The 21,498-nt window shown below is 40.4% G+C and overlaps 2 protein-coding genes across 2 annotated transcripts; both read right to left on the bottom strand.

Moving 5' to 3' along the window:
* Positions 1 to 2,230: 2,230 nt before the first annotated feature.
* LOC133133142 (SH2 domain-containing protein 1A-like) lies at positions 2,231 to 6,585 on the bottom strand. The gene is made up of 3 exons (XM_061249183.1): positions 6,274 to 6,585; positions 3,601 to 3,664; positions 2,231 to 3,184 (listed from the first exon to the last, which is right to left on the bottom strand). Exons 1-3 carry the CDS (start codon positions 6,408 to 6,410, stop codon positions 3,041 to 3,043), a joined length of 345 nt encoding a protein of 114 aa, XP_061105167.1. The 5' UTR covers positions 6,411 to 6,585; the 3' UTR covers positions 2,231 to 3,040.
* Positions 6,586 to 13,184: 6,599 nt separating this feature from the next.
* Positions 13,185 to 16,099, bottom strand: LOC133133690 (type-2 angiotensin II receptor-like). The gene is made up of 2 exons (XM_061249839.1): positions 15,843 to 16,099; positions 13,185 to 14,917 (listed from the first exon to the last, which is right to left on the bottom strand). The coding sequence occupies exon 2, from the start codon at positions 14,878 to 14,880 to the stop codon at positions 13,717 to 13,719; it is 1,164 nt and encodes a 387-aa protein (XP_061105823.1). The 5' UTR covers positions 14,881 to 14,917; positions 15,843 to 16,099; the 3' UTR covers positions 13,185 to 13,716.
* Positions 16,100 to 21,498: the final 5,399 nt, after the last annotated feature.

The following is a 21,498-nucleotide window of genomic DNA, read 5'->3' as shown; positions in this document are numbered from 1 at the left end:
CATTTTGTTTGGTCAATCTACTCTGATTCTGTGCACACAATTAAATTCAAGTCATTCGAGTATTCATGTTTTAAATTTGTTGTTGTGCAGGTCTTCACCATCCTTTTTTAATGTGTCAGAGATCTAAATTAAAAGTGCATAATGTTTTATGGAGTACAGTATTTTTTGGGGTTTGGTTTGTTTTGTTTTAATTGTATATGATGTCAGTGGATATATACAGTAATAGATGCATATCGAGTACATTTTAATATTGAAAGTGGAATAAACTCTTTTGAAAGTAAATTGCCCCTAGTACTGATATCACATCCTTTTAAATGTTTAGACTGAAACTGTCTCTGAGTGGAGTTCTGAAAGTATGGTTGCTAGGAAACGGGGGTCTCTTCCTGTGGTGAGGATTGTGTGTGATGTGCATACAGTTAGAATGAGTGCATTGAAATTGCTTGACTGCATTTCCTACTCTGGGCTTCGAGCCAGAGGCATGTGTTTTTTACAGTGCTTCACAGCAACTCGCTGTACATAGAGACAGGAAAAGTTAATATATTGAGTGTGGAAAGTTCACATTCAAGAAAAAAAGTACTTACATTTTTTTTTAATAAATAAATGTGCAAATTCAATTTTGTTGCTTTTTGCCTCTCATTTTCTGCCTCTGTACCTTAACACAGTAAGAACAATGTCAATCCTAAACTTAAATGTTGAAAGTGGAAGTGAGTTTATTTTAGTCAAAGGTTTAGTTTACTCTTATATTATACTTATATTAGTGAATAATAAAATATAATAGGCCTACACAGCATGGATATCCTTCTAATATTATAAACAACATTCAAACACAGCCTGACATGCCCATGTTCAACTGTTACGCTCCATTTAAAAGTGTGATGTATCCCCAGTATGTGAGCTAATTCTGACTTTATATAACCATAAATATCTTATATTTTTTATTAAAGCACACTCTGTGTATATTTCTAGCATGGGAGACAGTATGTATGCATAAGTACAAGTGCATTACCACAGAATACATTATGTCCTTTACCTCATTATATTCTGTTGGTGTAGCTGTTCCACTCACTTGGTCTGTGAGCTTTTAACTACACCTGCAGGGTAGGGCAGTGGTCCTCACTCCTGGTACTCCGGCACTTAATTGATCAATTAAGGCAGTTAATTTCATAGTTAACTCACCTGACCTCGTTTCTCGGGTCTGAATAGTTTGCTGATATTAAGGCGGCCCAATTAAAATCCTGATCAGGAGTGAGGACCACTCCGGCAGAGGCAGCTTTCAAACTGCCTTACTTTTGGTGTATGTATAAGCAGTTATGTCATCAAAACCAGAAACAAACTCTTTAAGGCAAGTTTATAGTTAGGCGATGTATAATCATTGCAATTATCACATTTGATGGTCAGTCGCAATAACTTTGAGTTTATACTACAACGACGGATGATTTGATGTCGTCGCATTCACCACTGTTCCCATCGCTGAGACATTGTATTGAACTTCACCATCGATGGCTTATTTGTCATGACAACGTTATTCTAGAATGTTCTTTTCTGTACTTGTCTTTAGCAAAGTGTCACAACTAGCTTCCAGCTTGCAAATAGCTCCACTTCGGCGATGCAATCTTATTGTTTATACTTTTTATGAGACAACGTTCAATATCAAATTCGAGCGATAATGGAATGTTGGTAACAATGTAACGATATCCATCAGCTGATCATACATCATCTAACTATAAACTGGTCTTTAGACTTTGTACTTCCCAATTGATTTCAATGTCAGCTTCGTTTTTGTTTCAACAGCAATTCAATTAGTTTTAGTGTAGTTTTTTTAGATACTCCCAGGACTAATTTCTAAAATACACAGATTTAATCTAAAATTCATTAGATTTGCGCACAAATTACACGCAAACTGAGATCTATAAAAACATGAAACTGATTTGAAAATATTCTTATTCATAAACTCCAAAATATGCATACAAATGGTTCCTTGTGGCTATGCAGCTGTACTGCAGACTCAACTTTTTTCCAGACATGAGAATATTTTGCCAGTTCTCTCACATTTACAGATGTAGCCTACAGTATAGGCTATTGGACCATGCATCTTCATATTTATTTTTGTAATAAGCATTGTGAGATACAATGTTTTGGGCCACTAACCTTTCCATTTGCATTACTGTGTGCAAACATGAATGAAAAATAGAACAGCTACTACTAATAATAAGACAACAACGACAACAAGTATTTTCATGGTTTTAAGACATATAATAGGCGCACAATTTAAATATATATCACATGCCAATGATTGATGTACATAAATGCAGTTGAGAGTGAACAACAGAAGGCTTGAATTGATGGCTGTCAGTGACAACTCGACATTGAAAAAAAGCTAGGCTCTTGTATGAAATGTATAACATTAACATTTCTGTAATATCTAAATACATTTGCTATATATCAATTTTATATCATTTAACAATGGTTTCACAAGGAGTATAACAGAAAAACAAAGACATATAAGTATATTCAAGGGGTGTTAACTGGGTGGAGTTAATAAGCTTGGAAAGATTTAGGAATCATTTATCAGAACATTTTATGAAACTCACATTTAGCATTAATTCCAAGATGTTTGTATAAATGAGGCCTCTCATTTTTATTTTTATTTCAGTTTACAAAATGAATTTCATTTACTGAGAAAAGTGATCTAGAGCCACTTACAATATAGGAGAAGCAGATGCTAGCATGTAATCACCCAATAACAAAAATAACATCTTGTAGAAACAGTAAACTGAAAAACAAAACATGTCTTCATGTAAGAGTTATATTACACGTTTAGGACTGATGCATATCAATTTTGCAAATTGACTTTGGACACTTTAAACCAACGTAATACATATTTCAGCATCTTTCACATTTCGAGCTGGTTCAAAGTGTTTCAAAAATGTCTTATTAAAATGTATCAATTAATCCAATTCAAATCCTGATTTGCTTTGGATGCTTTGAACTGACTTTAAATACATATTTCAGCATCTTCGGGAGATAGGCTTGTAGAGCTTCATCTTTTGTTTGGTTGGCGCGATCGATTTTCGGCGTTGACAGGGTAGAGCAGAGGAATGGCGATTCCCTGGTCCGGTTTCTGAAAGGCGGCGATCAAATTCTTCACATTACGAAAGAAGCGCTTCTGGGTACCCGGAGTAGACTGAAACAAAAATGGAGAAACATTAATCACGGTGAAGGCGAGTCTCCACAGCAAACAGACCAGTTCCAACCTTTTAGGTGGAACTAGCAAACTCTGACTCGTATCACAGCTTTATTTCAGTGATCTTTGAACGTAGAAGCCTCTACCACTGACAGTGCATGACTTGTGTGTGTGCTAATTAAAATCCATGCTTGAAAATGGTTGAATAATAATATTGAATAAATTCTTCCATAATGTGATTAAATGTTACAATACAATTCACTGTTTAGTTATTTGGCAGATATTTTAAGTTGCTTTGCCTGAAAGCAAGTGCATTTAACAGAAGCAGTGTACCATTGTAAAAGTGCCATTGGTGCGGTGTACTATATGCTGCAAGACCTCTAAAATGAAGTTACTTCACACTTCTCCTTTCTCACCTCTGCAACCCAGGATCCTCCAGGAAACTGATATAGCCTGTAGGTGTACACGCAGTCTTTGAACCTGTCGATTCAAGCAAAACATACAGCTCTTTAGATTGTGTTTTAGCTCATTGTACAGATTCGAGAATCAGTACCTGTACCCTAGACAGTCCTCATTCAATTCATGGCTCCACAATTAGCCTATTAATGTAATTATGATTGTGAATATGGTTAAAGTGATGATTATTTCTATAGTATTATTAGTAGTCACCGTATTAGCAACAGTATTGGTGCAGTATATTATACAAATTAAACTTGAGTATTTTGCCTACAGCATAGCAGTATACTGTAGCACATTCAATTTCAAGAGTATACAGTTATATTTATGCACATTTTTTAAGATGTAGCAATGTCAGAGGAATAATATGTTGCCATTTTCCTTATGGAGGGGGGCACAGAATGTATGTACTGTATGACAATGTAAAAGTACCCAGGACTGCATTCATCTTCCTTGTGCAACAACAGCAGGGTTGTTTACCTTCCCGTTGCATTCACATAAAATGAGAACTGTACTTCCTCTCTTTGTTGTGCGAAGTTGAGTGGTAAAAATAAAGAGCCATTATCAAAACCATTACGGACTTATCCAGAGCGTAGCCTGCCTGACAATGCTGCAGGTTTCAATACTGCTCACTCACTAGCCACTTTATTAGGCACACCTATCCACTAAAGCAAAGGACCCACTTTCGGTTCCAGAACAGTCTGATTTATTCGCGGTATGAATACAACAAGGTGCAGGAAACAGTATTTCTCAGTTATTCCTGCAGAGTTTTCACACATACAATTCATGCTGGAAAAACTCCACCTCATCCCAAAGGGGCTCTATTGGATTGAGATCTGGGGATTGTGCAGGCCACTGGAGTAAACTAAAGTCACTGTCACTGTTTGCAGAACGAGCTTGACATGATGTGGGCTTAGTTCCATTGAGCATTCTGGAGCATCCTGCTGGAAGAATCCATTTGTAAAAAGGGAGACGGTAGCCATTAAGGGATGTACATGGGCAGCAGCGATACTTGGGTATGCTGTTCCACTGAAGTGATGCTCAACTGGTATTAAGGAGCCTAATGGGTGGAGAGAAAACATTTCCCACACCATTGCACCATCAGCAGCAGCCTGGTTGCATGACAGTCGCATAAATTCAGGCTGTTTACTGCAAATTCAGACCCTATCATCTGCATGTCACAGGACAATTGTTTCCTGTCTTCAATCATCCAGTTGTGGTGATCACATGCCCGCTGTAGCCTCATCTTCCTGTTCTTAGCTGATGGGCAGTTCTGCCGCTGTAGCCCGTATGCTTCAAGGTGTGATGGGTTGTGTGTTCACAGATTTTTCTGCACAGCCCCGCTGTAAACCGCTGATGAGTATTTTTTGTCTTTACTGTCGGCCTGAACACATTTTCTTCTCACTTCTCTAAGGTGTCTTCAGTTACAGAACCGCCGCTCGCTGCATGGTTTTTTCTCTTGTCCCACCACGGTCTGTAAAATCCAGAGAAGGTAGTGCCTGAGAATCCCAGGAGGGCAGCTATGATGCTGGAACCACCGTGTCTGGCACCAAGAATCATACCACGGTCAACTTAGATCAGGTGTCTTGCCCATCCTAAGATTTGGTAAATATTGATATGCTTTACATATTGAGTTGCAGCCACGTGATTGGCTGTTTGGAGGAGCAGGCTGTTTGCGCTAACCCTATATGGGCCGCATGATGTATAAATCAGGCATGTGAAAACATTCAATTGTATGAGCAGTAGTAGTAGTATCTCACCTATTGCATTTTAGTTTCAATTTGTGAAATAAAACCTCTTTTATCCAATCCTGATTTTATTTATTTATTTTTGTCATGCGTGTCATTTGGTGGGTTACCAAGGGAAGTAGCACAAGAACTACACGCTCACACTGCACATGGTCAGATGACTGCATGGTAAGCTTATAAAAAATATGTGCAATAAACTATATCACATTAAAGGATAAATATTATAAAAGGATGTGTATTTACAAATGGTCCATTAGGGGATGCATATACAATTAGCATAATCATGGACAATTATTTGAATGCATTTTTAGGTTTATGTCACTACATATGAAGGGAGGGAAGGAAAGTTGTAGCTGCTCGATTACGTGAAAATAGAGACGATATTGTAGCTGAGAGCAGCAAAGATGAGGAAAATGTGTAAAGTGATTGCAAAGGTAAATCCGTGAATGGATTGAGACATTATATGAGGTTATTATGGTACGTAGTAAGCATCAGCAAAATTAAAGAAATCAAATGAATGCAATACCGACTTATATGAGTCCAAACATTTCTTTCAGCGTGCAAGTCGCTCTGGATAAGAGCGTCTGCCAAAAGCCAATAATGTAATGTAATAATAAAGACGTGTTTTTTAAAAGATGGCTATTGGCAAATCGCATAAGAAAACCATGCAATGTAAAAATTAAAAATACATTTTTTATTATTTCAAAGTTTATTTAATTTGGCCACTGTATTTATGTAACTCATGTCATCCTACGTACACACTACATTCTTGATATGATAGCCCCGACTATGCATTTCAGGGGGAATAAAAAACGTAACAAAATATTTTCTTAATAATATGAATTGTTATTTGATAGGCGAAAGGTGTAAAAATATCCTACTTACAATACGCAAAGGCAATAAACTCCGGGCTTGGTCTCGCTGTTTCGTATTAAGAAGCTGCCGTCTTTTCCCACTGAACTGAGAAGTCTCATTGTGGCATCCTTGCTGATAGCACCATGATACACAGACAGTGATTCCATGTTGTTAGCAGTAATCACAACCTGTTGCTTCTTGAAGCAACGACCTACAGGAGCAGGGTTACTACCACTACGTCTTTTAAAAGAAATGAGTATGATTACAAAAAATCAAATTCGGAAGCAAAAAACGAAAGCTAAAAGACCGCCCAGCACATTTTGCGCATCCGTTTGACAAAGATCGAATGTAGTTTCCTACCACAACCTGTTAAACCAACAGATTAGAAATCGTGACGTTAACCTTACCCGAACCCTAAAAGTTTATTGACAACTTCTAAAATAAACGTCGAACTAAGATAAGGGAAGCATATGAATGGTATTTAGTAGATTAGAATAGAGGCCAAATTCGGTGACTGAAATTTATAAAATGACATTTGGTATGCATTAAATTCGGTGTAATATTGAGAGCAATAGACATAAATGTAAATATTTGTTTTCTGTAATCACCATCCTGCTGTGAAATAAAACTAGGAATGAAAAACAAAATTACAAAATAATGCTTTAGAGGAATTTAGAGAAATTCAGTAGATGCATTGGTTTTTATGAAGTAACTGAAATGTTTTTCCTGTAGTTTCAAAATGAATTATAAGGATCTGTACTTTATTAACTGACCCTTCTAAGTGATGAATAACAGTGTATACATTTTCCATTTTCCAAATGTATAATCCTGTTGTATTTAGACTGTAATCTACCATAATTAATAAAATATGCACTGTGACACTACGACGAAAGCCTTATCAGTACCTTCTATTGTAAGGGAGCGGGGTCGGAAGTCCAAGCCCGACCGAATTGGGTTCTATAAATTCTCAAGACGTGAGATAACCACTGAGCTTTTTTCTGAGGGCATCCCTAGAGACCAGGGACGCACCCCAGAGGAGGAAGGGGTAAACAATAAAGGGGCTTAACTCCCCGCAATTTAGCCAACGAAGAAAACGACCAATTGAAACTGGTCGACAAATTTAATCTGATACCTGCGAGGAAAATAAATAATATGAAATAGGAAGCCTACGCAAACTGCGCCGGCTCCCAACTGCGCTATAGCATACCAAAAACCGGGAACGGAAAAGTGATCACGAAAGACAAGACATCGCATCTCCTATTCCACTTGACAAAGCGGGAACACTTGCCCTAACACTGGAATACACAAAAGCATTAACAATTTAATACGATTGAGGAAGCAGTCTTACCAACATAACATCATAATAAACGACAATATTTACAATTTAATTATCCTAACGACGCTGGGTTACTTTGAAAAAAGGATATGGGAATACATGAAACGAATGAACCCCTAGTTCCACTGGCCGTCCTAATAACGGTGTAGGACCCGTACATACACAGCGGCAGGGGTCTCAATTCCGGACCCCTGAGCTTAACAGCACTTTCGTAAGGCTCTCAACCGGAGATGGGCGATCCGCCCACGACCATGTACACTACTTGACTTTGAGGAAAGTCAGCAACCACAGAGATTCACCAGGCGCTCCCCTAGGCTCACTGACTGTGCAGGAGACTTACAAATGCGCCAAATAAATGCACCTACGACTCCTATCACTCAGCACCCTGGGCGGTTTCACACGACAATGTATTTCATCACGGTGAACTCGACGAATATATATTTATTAAAAAATACACTAAAAGCCACGAAGATCCCCAGCTCTGTCTTGTTGAGGTTGAGCTTCAGGTGATGCCTGGTGATGCCAGGCAGATATTTTCTCCTGTGTGGCAGAGGGAGGGAATGACAGGAAAAGTTGAGTATCATCAGCATAACAGTGACAGGAGAAGTGATGTGATGCAATCACTGCAGCAGGAGAGTTTGTGTAAAGGGAAAATAGCAGAGGCCCCAGTACAGAGGCTTGTGGGATCATAAGCAGAGACGGACCCCCCTCCTGTCAGATGTCCTGTCAGATGTATTGTTGTGGGAGTGTCATGTGATCACCTGTATGGGTAGCCCCCCATAAACGAGTCCCTTCATTCAAGGGTGAAGTTTGAGCACCCACTACCTTCTAGGAAACACAGGCCGGAGATTCAGCATGTCCATTTTTTTTTTTGCCCCATATTTATGAAACGGCTTCACTGGCGGTGATTTAAAAAATGCCTACACATAATTATGGCATTTAATCCAAATAATCTCAACTGAAACAAGCGTGGCAGTGCTCCTTTAATTTTCAATAGCAACTAGTTTAAAAAAAGTGATGTAATATTTACAGCACAACAGATTACGGAAGTAGTACAGTAACTATATGAAGCAGTGTGCTATATCACAAGATGGCACGAGTGTTCTCCATGCAAGCATCAAGTAAAAGAAACGTTCCCTAAACGCTGTGTAACCTTGAATCATTTTCATTACACATGAAAATGTCACAGAACACAAACCAAGAGAGGGCAGTCCCAGAAATACCCATCTCAGCCAGGGTGTAAATCAGGATCAGGACACAGGAGAGGAATGAGGCTCTTGCAGTGGCAGGAATGAGGCTCTATCCCAGTGGGCAGGAATACACCCTGCACATGCCACCAATCCATCGCAGGGTACACACACCATTCACTCACATTACATTACATTGATGGCATTTGGCAGACGCTCTTATCCAGAGCGACATACAGTTGATTAGACTAAGCAGGGGACAATCCTCCCCTGGTGCAATGCTGGGTTAAGGGCCTTGCTCAAGGGCCCAATGGCTGTGCGGATTTTATTGTGGCTACACTGGGGATTGAACCACCGACCTTTGCACATTTAGACTGTCCAATTTGTCAAACCTGCCTGTCTTTGGACTGTGGAAGGAAACTCACAGGGGCACAGGGCGAACATGCAAACTCCACACAGAGGGCCCTGGCCAGGTTTCGAAGCCAGGACCTTCTTCCTGTGAGGTGTCAGTGCTACCCACTGCACAATAATATTTGTTGATTTATTTTCTTATTTTGATTGATTTTGTTATTGGGGATTGCACTGAACTGTGCACCTTTGCATTGCACTTGATGTTAGTAGACTTATCTTCGGTTTCTAGTTACCTTTTTGTGCCTGTTTCTGCAGTTTCATAAGATGTGGCAGGCCCACTTACACCATCATGTGCCGTGATCACATTTGAAGGACACAATACTGATTTTCCTGGGGTGTGTTCCATAAAGCAGGATTACTGAGTTAGCCAGATAATTGTATGCAAACATAAGATTTCCATAACTGTGAAATATTAACTGAGAACTACAGTTGCCAGTTTGAGAAACTATTGAGAGGTCAGTTATGGTCGTTCTTAAACACTGAAACTACAGTAAGTGCTGGATATACTCTGTAATAACCTGTAATACCCTGGTTCCTTAAAAAGATGGACTACTGAAACAGGAAGCCAAACACTGTCACGTATCACAATGTAAACATGCTGCTATATTTGCATTTGGTATCAATTTTCAAATTGGATTTGAAACAAAAAGTAATTCAATAGAAACTGAAAATATAAAACATATGGTTACAACGTTTAGCTCTGTTGTACAGGAGTAAAAACAGGCAAAAACAGTATTACTTATACAGAACAGAAACTCATCATATGCCTGTTTGCGGTTATTGAGAATCCATTTCATCCAGCCTAAGCCATCTTGTTTGCAAGCTGAAATGCGTGCTGGCTGAGACTGTGGAAAGGATCAGAAATGCTGTGTATTATCAGCATAGCAATAATAAGACAGGCCATGGGAGGAGATGACTGATCCAAACACTTTTGAGAGGAGAAGACAAAGAACTGAACCCAGAGGGTCTCCTGTTAAAGAGTTTTTGAGGTCTGAAAAGTGTGAGGTCTTCCCCTACCATACAGTACAACCTGGGAGGACTAACTATTCAGATAGGAAGCAAACCAGTTCAGGCATGTACTGAAGATCCCATGGTAGTTATATGAGACATCAGGGGATAGTTAACCATGTCAAAAGTTGTAGAGAATTAAAGGAGGATTAGAATAGAGGAGAGAGAAGCTGCCTTCACAGTATGGAGCTCCTCGATGAGTGTTCAGCCTTGAAGCCAGACTGGTGAGGGTTATTTTGTTATCCTGAGTATATTTTATAATTGAGAAATTCAATACAGTTACATCTGCATGATTTAGTAACATCCTTTGAGCGTCACAAGAGAAGATAAACCACACAAACAGGCACGCATGGCATGTGTTCACCCACCCACGCACACACAGACACACAGTGCACAATGTGCACGCGATAAAATCTAGCGAGACCGATTTCCCAGTATATTGTGCCTTTTATATACTGTAGGTGTATTTGTCCTTTTAGCTACGGTAATGCCTTATCTTATTTCCCTTTTTACATTTCTGAGTAATCTATGATATGCCAAAACAGGCTACTGTTGTTATTGTATTTTTAACATCAGAATAGTGCCACTATCACCCATTTGAAACAATCGGCTAAACAGACTACTGTCCACGACATTACTGAAGAAAACAGGACACTTGGTTGACATTTTATATAGCGCCTTTATCCAAAGCGCTGTACAATTGATGCTTCTCATTCACCCAGTCATACACACACTCACACACCGACGGCGATTGGCTGCCATGCAAGGCACCGACCAGCTCGTCAGGATCATTTAGGGGTTAGGTGTCTTGCTCAGGGACACTTCGACACAGCCCGGGCGGGGGATAGAACCGGCAACCCTCTGACAAAATAGCAGCACACAGTACTTCAACTGCGGGGTCACAAAGAGCGATTACGCATGACATTAAACTGCGGACCTGTGCATATATTATATAAAATACAGATTATAAGCACCTGTCTTGCTTCTACTTTGCCATACTGACTGACTTGACCAATATTTACGATGTGAACTAGATTTGATATTCATGGCTGAAAATAACTGACATTTTTTGTGAATTGTACATTGCCCAAGTTGTTCTGTGGCCTTCACCATGCACTTATTGTACATCACTTTGGATAAAAGCATGTGCTAAATAAATGTAAAAGATAAGGCAGAGGATAGGGGTACTGAATGAGGAGAGGGGAGGGTTGTCTGATGAGAGGATTGGCTAATGTGCTAGAGGAGTCTCGAGAGAATTGTAGATGTCAGCAACCTCTCTGTCAAAGAAGTTGGCAAAGGCATCAGCAGTGAAGTTCAGAGGGGTGTGCGGTGTGTGTGTGTGTGTGTGTGGAGGGGGGGGGGAGGAGAAAAATATTGGTCCACAGTTCACATGAGGCACAATATATTCTTGTTACATGGATTCTTGTTTTCAAGTTAGCCTTAGTAGCAGGATAAAAGTGCAGGGAGGAGGAAGTGGTAGCTCAACAACTTAGCTTCGCAAAATTGATCTTCTCTTCTCCATTTATTTACATTTATATTGAATAGGTCTGGGGGTCCTTTCTCACTGACTTTTGGCTTTGGCTAGATTCAGCCAAAGCATCCACATACTGTAACATTATCCAGTACTAAAACTTTCGGATCACATTACACCTATTCTGGGGAATTACAAAACTGATTTTCCATTCTAGTCATCATAACATGACTAAAAAAGGATATGTTGTGGGCAGTGATGGGCAAGTAATAGAGCAAATGATAGTTTTAGTTATTTTTTGCTGTGCCCATGGACGTATGTAATAAATATTGGCAGTTTGTGGTTTGCTGGTCTTAGTGCTAATGCTGAGGCATTGCACTAGCTAATATTCTCCTTATTTCCTCTCCTGGATTGCACTGGATAAAATACATTAACAGTCTTCCTTTTGGGTTGAACGAGATAATCTCACATGCAATTTGTGAAACTATGTTTTCGAGAAACTGGATGAGAACTGGCTTACGTAGTGAACCAAACTGACATCTGGAGGACAGTTTATCCTTCAGGAAATACTTTCCTGAAATAGAAAAAGCAATATTTGAGTCAAAACACAGGAGAGCCATTTTCAAGCCGCAGTATGCATAGTATGTAACATATTAATGTGCTTTAGAGAGAAAGGAAAACACATAAGACAAATAGTCTGACAGCGAGGTCGTTTCATTGGAATGAGGCCATGGTTTCTCAAGCTATCATACATCTTTCCTATCCATTTTATTTATCCAATTAGTTAAATCGCAACTGTGTGTATAAACTTGCATATTGAAGTAATACATGTATTTACCATATATAGTGCGACATGGCTCAGGCAGTAAGAGCAGGCGTCTGGCAGTCGGAGGGTTGCCAGGTTCGTTCCCCCGCCCGGGCTGTGTCGAAGTGTCCCTGAGCAAGACACCTAACCCCCAAATGCTCCTGACGAGCTGGTTGGTGCCGTGCATGGCCGCCAATCACCGTTGGTATATGAGTGTGTGTATGACTGGGTGAATGAGAAGCATAAATTGTACCTCGCTTTGGATAAAGGCGCTATATAAATGCCAACCATTTACCATTTACCATAGTGAGCTCCATAAGTCTTGGGACAAAGACATAGTTTTCCTTGATTTGGCTTACTCCACAAATGTAGTTATGTGATCAAATAATTAACATGTGGAGACTTTTAGCTTTTATTAAAGAGCATTTTTAGACATTTTGGTTTCACCACAAAAGCCAATAATCAACTTGAGGCAAGAGGCAATCAAAAGCTTTGAATCAAGACAAGATACTTTCTTATATCTGCACTAATGAAGTGATTGAACAAACTAAAACAAACTAACTCCAAACTGGTCTGAAACACCTGAGAAGTCATTTGCCCCAAATAGTATGCTGCTGCCCTGAAAGAAGAGTGGTTGGGAGGTGTGTGGGGGTAATTGCTGCATGGAAAATCCTACGGTGCAATAACCACATCACATATGAGGTTCTGAGGAGGGTACACAAGTTTCCAAAAATGTATATATTTATTTGAAATAAGGTGAGGTAGTAATGCCCTGATTTATAATCCCGGGATCATTTTGATCCCATGAAAAATATATTCATTCAACGTTAGCAAAACCATAACTTAAAAGTGCATCCGGATACTGGCAGTGGCTGCAAAATATTCCAACATGTTTGGTTCACCTCATGACAAAATAGAGAGAACTTTAAAATCACCATCAAAAAAACAACTCGCAAAATCATTCTTTTGCCGCATTATAGCTTAAACAATCATCCACTTGGCACTTCCATTAATATTTATCGGAATATAGCATTTTAGACTGCATTTTACATAAAGTGACAACATATTCTTTCATATATACATATATATATATAATACAAGACACAAGTTCATCGACCGCTAGATCGTGTCAGAGGCCAGCACTTAAAAATGCATATAATGATTCCTGAAGAAGGCTGGCCTCTATAAATCTGACTGTCAATGCCAGACAGACACTGCTGGTCTCAGTCACTTTGGTTGGGGTTACCGCATTGGGTTAAACGCATGACACATTACTGTCCTGTGCCACTATGTGACTCCTGACCCCTCCCCTGGACCCTCTATTGTGTTGTCCCTCACTCTCCTGCGAGCTCAGGTCCTTCTGGTCGCTGGGCTTCCTGGAGAAGGAGCTCAGTCTGGAGCTGATGGAGCCGGTTTTCTGGAACAACCTGGGAGCCCACGCCTGGACCAGGCAGGCCAGCTGCTCGCGGAAGTGGTTGCCCACAAAGCAGTAGAGGAAGGGGTTGATGGCGCTGTTGCAGAAGCCCAGGCAGAGGGCGAACGGGATCGTTGCGTGTACGGCCCACCTAACCCAGCAGGCCGTCAGGAGCTCCAAGGCGCCCAGGGTGTAGAGGAAGGTCAGGAGGTGGAAGGGGAACCAGCAGATGAAGAAAGCCAACACCACCGCCACCACCATTCTCAGGGCCCGGTCCAGGTGGTCCGAACCCTCGTCTACAGGGGCGGCCCCGAGCAGGTGGCGGCCGATGGTGCAGTAGCTGGTGGCGATGACGGCGAAGGGGACCAGGAAGCCCAGGACGATCTTCATGAGGGCCAGGCCCACGAACCAGCCGGTGCTGGGGTAGTTCACCGCGCAGGCCGTGACCTTCAGCTCCTCCAAGTAGTGGACCTCCCTGAAGACCAGGGCGGGGATGGTGGGGAGGGTGGCTGCCACCCAGACCACGCAGCTCACCGCCCGAGCCCGGCGGAGGTTCCTCTGGCTCTGCGACTGGAGCGGGTGCACAATGGCCCGGCAGCGGTCGGCGCTCATGCAGGTGATGAAGAAGACGCTGGCGTACACGTTGATGTTGAGGAGCCAGCCGCACACCCTGCACATCACTTTCCCGAACACCCAGTCGTAGTCATAGGAGTAGTAGACGGCCCAGAAGGGTAGGCTGGTGAGGAACAGCAGGTCCGAAAGAGCCAGGTTCAGCATGTAGGTGTTGGCCATGGTCTTCCGACTGGACCTGTGGCTTAGCACCAGCACCACCAGGCCGTTGCCGACGAAGCCCAGGAGGAAGATGACTCCGTAGATGGCGGGGATGAGCTTGTTCTGGTGTCGGGAAGGAGAGATGCTGCTGCATAGTGGGTCCGCTCTCAGGTCCTCGAATGATGCGTTCACCGCAGAGAGGTTGGATGGTTGGATGGTGGTGACCATAGCCATTCTTTGATCCAATGGAGTGAGACGTGTTTTTGAATTCCTGAGTGAGAGTCAGATGTTTGTTTATTCTTAGCCATACGGTGGAATACACACACACACACACACACACACACATTCTCAGAAGTGGCACCTCCATTCCACCACTTACATAAACAGACACTAATTCTCCAGTGTTTCATTTGAGGAGTGAAGATAAAGTACAGATGGGATACAGTTTAGCTTTTACATGATCCTTCAAATTTCCCAACAGTACAAATTCAGCTTACTCTACGGATTGTTCCAGCATGGGAAAAGTATCCTGTGACCTAGCCTCCGTCTGGTTATTATTAGGAGGAGAGGGGACAGCAGAACTCCTCTGGCTGGTGGCAACGGGGGTGGGTGGTGGAAAAGGGTCACACACTTTCCTTACTCCAACATTCTGGACGGCTTACATACTTCTCTTTGACAATTTCTATATTCTGAAGAAGTGGAAGCATTTCCTTCATCTTTTTCTTTCCATAACGGTGTATTTTCAGCACATATTAATACCAAAGATTTTGACGCAACTACTGAAATCATTTACAGTACATTTGAACTAACTCTTCTGAATAATTTACTCAAGATGAAATATTTTCTGGCCTTGATGTGAAAATGATTGCTGAAGGTTAGACAGTACATCTCAAAAAACCACATGAAAGGATTATTTTATTGTAAGATTACCACCATTCATGGAATTATTAATATAGTTCATTATTAATAGTCAAACAATTCACAGGATGTTAATGTTGTCATCATGCCTACTCCACAATCATTTGCATTAATAACTACATATTATCCATGTATTGACCGTGTGATCAATGGGTAATATATCAAACAATCGAGAACAAATGAAAGTACAAAGAAACTGTATACCAGAATGATCACATTCTGACAACATGTTCAGTGTTGTCGGATAAGAAAATAAATAGACAGGTATGCGGATTTACCTGTTATTGGAGTCCTCTCCTTCTGAAATGAGTGTTAGCGTCCTGTCCTTATCTTGTTAGCAGAATTATGACACCAGGGCTCCATGCTCTCTTATATCCCCACCAGTGGCCCTCTAGGGATCGGTCTATTCAGATCAGCAAGCCGGAAGGGCATGGATGCTAGCCAGCGCTAGGGGAACAGGAGTCGTCATTTTCCAGAGTTAAGCACAAAAAGTCAAGGGAGAGAGAGAGTGTACCAAATGAAGAGGTGGAGAGTGGAATAGCTTGACCAAGCTTCTTGCCAATCTTTCTCTGTTCTGCTCTATAGAAAAGGGGAGTGGTTTGAGGAAGTGGCAACCTATCCGCTGAGACCGTTAAAAAACTTAACTTAAACAGAAGAAGAAAATTATCCCAGCCGGTGTGGGTGACATGGGGGAGGGTTTTAGAGGAGGTGCGTGCGAGTTATAAATCTGTAATCTCCATATCTTTCAAAAATGAGTTAACCACCCTGAATATGCACCTCCTTGGCAGACCCTGGGCTCTGGGTCTGGGAGAAAAATAACTCTCTGTTGGTTTGCCTGAGGAATTTGATGTAGAAGACAGATGTGGTTAAGGACCAGAACACATTAAAAGGTTAGAAAAGGAGGCTTTGCTTAACAAGCAGGAATGTTGGGATGGACAAGATTTCTCAAGGGTTTGACCAGAAGCCATCCCATAACGATAGGCAACGTCACTCCTCTGGCAAGTTCAGCATTCCTGTGTGGAGTTACAGTTAACTGGTAATCCCTTCTGTAGTGCCCCCTTCTTAACACAAGCCTGAAAATGAAATAACGAAAACAAAATGGTTACTATTATTGAACCTTTTTGACTAAAGGCAGTCTCTTCGGAAACCTAACCCTTGGGAGTTTCTAAATATCACTAGAACAGATGTAACAGAAGCTCAAAGACAGTGGAAGTGCAAGTTTTTTCCCCACCGAAAACATTTTGAGTGGATACAGATGACTGTGGCTATGTCTGGCAGGCTTAGAAACAAACTGAGCGACAGCTTTTCAGTTGACCAGCGAGTCTTCCTTCAGTGCACTCACAAAATGAAAACTCCAACACAAAGCTCTCTTTTGAAAGCCCTGTTATTGAAATTAACAGGAATTAAATGACACACTGCCATCACATTTCTGGTAGTAGAAAGGAACTAATTATTGAAAAATGGTGCAAGGTTTGAATATATCATATGTCAAACAGATGGCATATGGCATGTTCTGTCACCTAATGTAAAAGATCTAACTAGCACTTTCCCTGTATTGATGTACAGTTGTTGGAAACTGATGTTACTGCACCATTGTTGATGTGAGGAAAATAAACATTAAACAGAGTATGCAAATGGAAGAGATGGCTATATAATACATATGCTGACATTGGTAACAATGGTCAATGTCAAAATACCAATGGAATTTCTGCAACAGGGATAAAAAGGCTGAATTCTAATGACAAATCATCGGAATATGAAGTGTTGCTATGTAACATCGCAGTGTACAATCACATTTGGGTATTTCCATATGTGTAATTTCACTATTAAAGCCTATTTTAAAATTTCTGTAAAATTACTTTGACCTGATCCTTTATTTTAGCAACATTATTATAGCATAATGTTGTTAAAATAAAGGATCAGGTCAATGTAATTTTACAGAAATATTATTTGCATGTTGTTTCTAATTGACAATATAATAATAATTCATTTCTATATCCCTGCTTTTGTATAAACATCATGCCTGTGCATTGCATTCGTCAAATAAAATAGAGTAAGCTGAAAAAGAATACAAAAACTATTTGATTCCTGCAAATAAAATAGTTTTTGAATGTGGAATGAGTTACATTATACATAATTATATGTATTTACAGTATTTGGCAAGAGTTGGTTATGGAATCAATGTTGAGTCAAGATTAGGATAATGTTTAGGACTTAGGGTTATTCAAGTCAAGTTTATAGTGGTAACACAAAAAACATATAAAAAACATATAGTAGTATAATTGATGTGTATTATATATACAGTATATAGTGAAAAGCGAATCTAATATACAGCAGAATGTTTTGGACCATTTATCCTAGAAATTATTTCACAGAAGCAGAGCTGAATGAAAGGGAAGATATTTTTGTTTTATAATCTAAAAAGCATAGAGCTAATTTTATTCATTAATGAGAATGGACCAAAGGTTAACTCTTCACTGTGACATCTGAAATTAATGTTTTGGGTTTCCCGAGAAGTGAAGTTTTCAACAACTCCATTTGCCTTTTGATTCCCTGCTGGACCATGTGCATCAGCACTGCAACCAACTTACACTCAACCAAAAACCAGTGATTATTTCCCACACAGTAGTTAGCACAGTGTAACAGGAGCTCAAAGACAGGGTGTATCCTTCATTTAAAACAACTCGGGGCCAGAGAGTTTGTTCAGCAGCGATCCAAGAAACACTGGCAAAATTAAACCCGCCCTTCCCTTTATCAGGTGAAAAAATAACTATTAAACTTGTGCAGATATTAAATTCCATTTCAGATAGGAATACCATTTTCTGACAATGGCTCTTGTTTATTGTACCATAAATGAAATGTTTCAAAAGTACTATCTATAATTATGTTAAAGAACTGTGAAAGATCCGTATCTTGATTTAATTTTAAAAAAGAGTGAACCAAATTTTCCATTTGGGGGATGTTAAGTTGTTAAATGTCCCTGAAAATCATCTCAAGAGGGTGAGTGTAGGACCAAAACAGACGCAGGATGCAAACATGGGGGAGAGGGACCCGGGGGAAAGATTAAACTGTGACGTCTTCTCGGCCAAGGACTTAAATGAAAATCGAGTGGAAAAGTTCCAAAGGCACGGTCTGTCACCGTTTCAGTAAAGTCTCATTAGCTTGTCAGCAGTTCCCACGATAACAGCAGCAGTAGCGTGGGCTGTGCGCAGTACTGTACATGACGACCACGTCAAAGGCTAATGGGAAGGACTCTGAATGAAGATCTGTATGATACCGGGCAGAATATAACAGAAAAGAACTGTCACAACAGGAAGCTCCCCCTGTGAGTTGCATACCTTCTATGGTATCCTGCATTAAGCATTCAAATGAATTGATTTGCCTCGCAGTGATCTACTCTATTGTAACCGTTTGTACCAGAAGCAGCGGTGGGCAAACTCAAATATAATTAACGACAAACTTCCAGACGTTTATTACATCTTCAATCTTTCTAAACTACAGGAGGCTCTGGTGCAGGAGTTTCTGGTGCAAGAAGATTTGGGAGAAGCCATTGTTTGACATTAACTAACATTTGACAGATTACGGTGACCACAGACCACATCCAGTAGCTCAAATGCACTCACTGCCAGTATTGTTTTCTTGTGAAATTGCCTCAGCATACACATGGCTGAATCGTCTTCTTCAAATATTCCCCTCGCAAACACAGGTTAAAACACTGGGGCATACTTTGTCAACATAGAGGCGCACATATATTTTGATTTATTCTGGATGGCTTACATACTTCTCTTTGCTTTTTGTCTTGGCCAACGAAGCATGTCAAACGTGATGTGACCTGCCAAACACACATTCTGTCTGGTTTGTTTAGCACTGTGCTTGTTTTGTGCAAGACCATAGTTGTAAAAGGCCTGCAATCTGTCAGACAGACCACAGCCATTATACAGCCATTGAGCACAAGTGCACAAACATTAAAGGAGCAGGATCACAGACACAGATTAACCCTGGACCTGAATTGAGATAAATGCTGGAATACAGTAGAACCCAGTTCCACGATAACAATAACTTATTCGGGGACATGAATCGCCACCATGTTAAATGTGGGGTCACTGTTTGAACCGGGCCATTAAAAATGGCTGTACAATGCTAAAACTGTTATAAAAACTTCATATTAGTATATTCCTTCGGGCGCTGCTTACACAAACCACTGGTAAAGAACTGTGTCCAATGATTTATTTGCTATGACTCCTTACCTTATACATCGTAAACATGCCTCTTGTTCTTTCTTCTTTTTTAACCACAAAGGGCTAGTCAGTCAGTTAGTCAGTCAATCTTGGCTAAATATACAGTTGTGCCAGTAAGCCAGGCACCCACTGAGTAGGCCTGAAGCCAAAGAGAGCAAAACAAGAGCAGCGATACCAGACTGACGGAAGAAGAGTGGTATGCCTGCAAGGTCACATTAAAAGCAAGGGAAATAAACAGGCCAAAAATAACACATGAGAATACGAGCGTGCATTCTTGTCTCTTTCCCTATTTGTAAAGGTCCTTGTTTCTCGGGCTGTCCTGAATCATACTGAAATATCTAGAAACATTCTATATTACTTTCAAGGCAACACAATTGCGGACAATTTCTGACGAACTACATGAACTTGTAATCTAATGCAGTTAAATGTTCAAGCATGCTTTTTAGCAAAATAATAACATTACATGTATTACATGTATTGTAAACATGCTGTATTGACTAGTGCTACTTTTTAAATCTTTATTCTTTAATAGTTCTTTTTTTTTTGTATCAAGCTTTTTATAGAGGTCTATAGCCAAACACCAGGCCAGAGCACCAAAATAGCAAATACAGGGTAAAAAAAACACTTGAGTGGGGAGAAAAACCCTCAAACATTGGCAAGAGAATGTGTTTGTGTGAGCATGTGTTTGTGTGTGTGTTTGTGACCATGTGTGTGTGCGTGTGTGAGCGTGTATGTGTCACCTGATTTCATATTCTTGCATTTCCTCCCACTTCTTAAAGAGAGCCGCACTCAAAATGTCCATTAAATCTCTTGTCTCCATGTCGTATCCTGGTTTAGGCCATTAAGCCGAGGTCACATACCAATGGTGCATGCCCATCCATTTTTACGGGCGGACAGAGACAGGGTTGTTACATGGCGGGTCATAAAGATGGCGCGAGATATAAATTTAATGATGCGTTTGTAAACAATTACATGCAGTCTCATGGCCCTCTGATTGCCCTGCTGCTTCCAGAACAATCTCAGAGGCTGACGCGCAAGATGTTCCAAGGTGTTCCTGTTCCTTTTGATATTCTGGGAAAATACATGCAAGAAGCAGTCCAGAAAACACGCACACAATATGCATAGTAGAAAAGAGTATGAAAAAAGGAAAAGGAAATCATTTAGTCAGAATTAATGAATTGCACTAAAACTGTAAATATTGTTGGGCTATGATAAAACTATTATTGCTAATGATATAATTATTGTTATTTTGTTGCTATTCTTTTTCTTGTCATTATTTTCTGTTCACTTTTGTTCAATGTGCATGTATGACATTGACTTTCCTTTCCAAACACGGTTTAATGTATGTCAAATGTTTGCATGAATCAGTATTAATGTAAAAAGTTGTCCCCCAATGTAGGGGGTGGTGGAGGGATAAAACATTTTTAAATAAAAATATTTAAATAAATAAATGAATAAGCGTAATAGAGAGGAATGCTTAAGTCTTACGGCGATACCGGCCTGGACACTGTCAGCGTCATCAGAGCAGGCCAATGGCTGACCTCATCTGTATTTGCGCGTGTGTTTATGTCAGAAAACAAAACAACCGACGGGCTATTTCCTCTGTTATTCTTCACGCTGCGATGCAGGCCGTGCTTACAGCCCCGAGCAGAGACCAGGAGCTCGCATTACGCCATCTCCCTGGGGACCAGCTTCT

Source organism: Conger conger, chromosome 7 (genome assembly GCF_963514075.1).
Source record: "Conger conger chromosome 7, fConCon1.1, whole genome shotgun sequence".
In the NCBI taxonomy this organism is placed as follows: domain Eukaryota; kingdom Metazoa; phylum Chordata; class Actinopteri; order Anguilliformes; family Congridae; genus Conger; species Conger conger.
The sequence above is the reverse complement of the archived record's forward strand: the minus strand, read 5'-3'. Positions and strand labels throughout refer to the sequence as shown.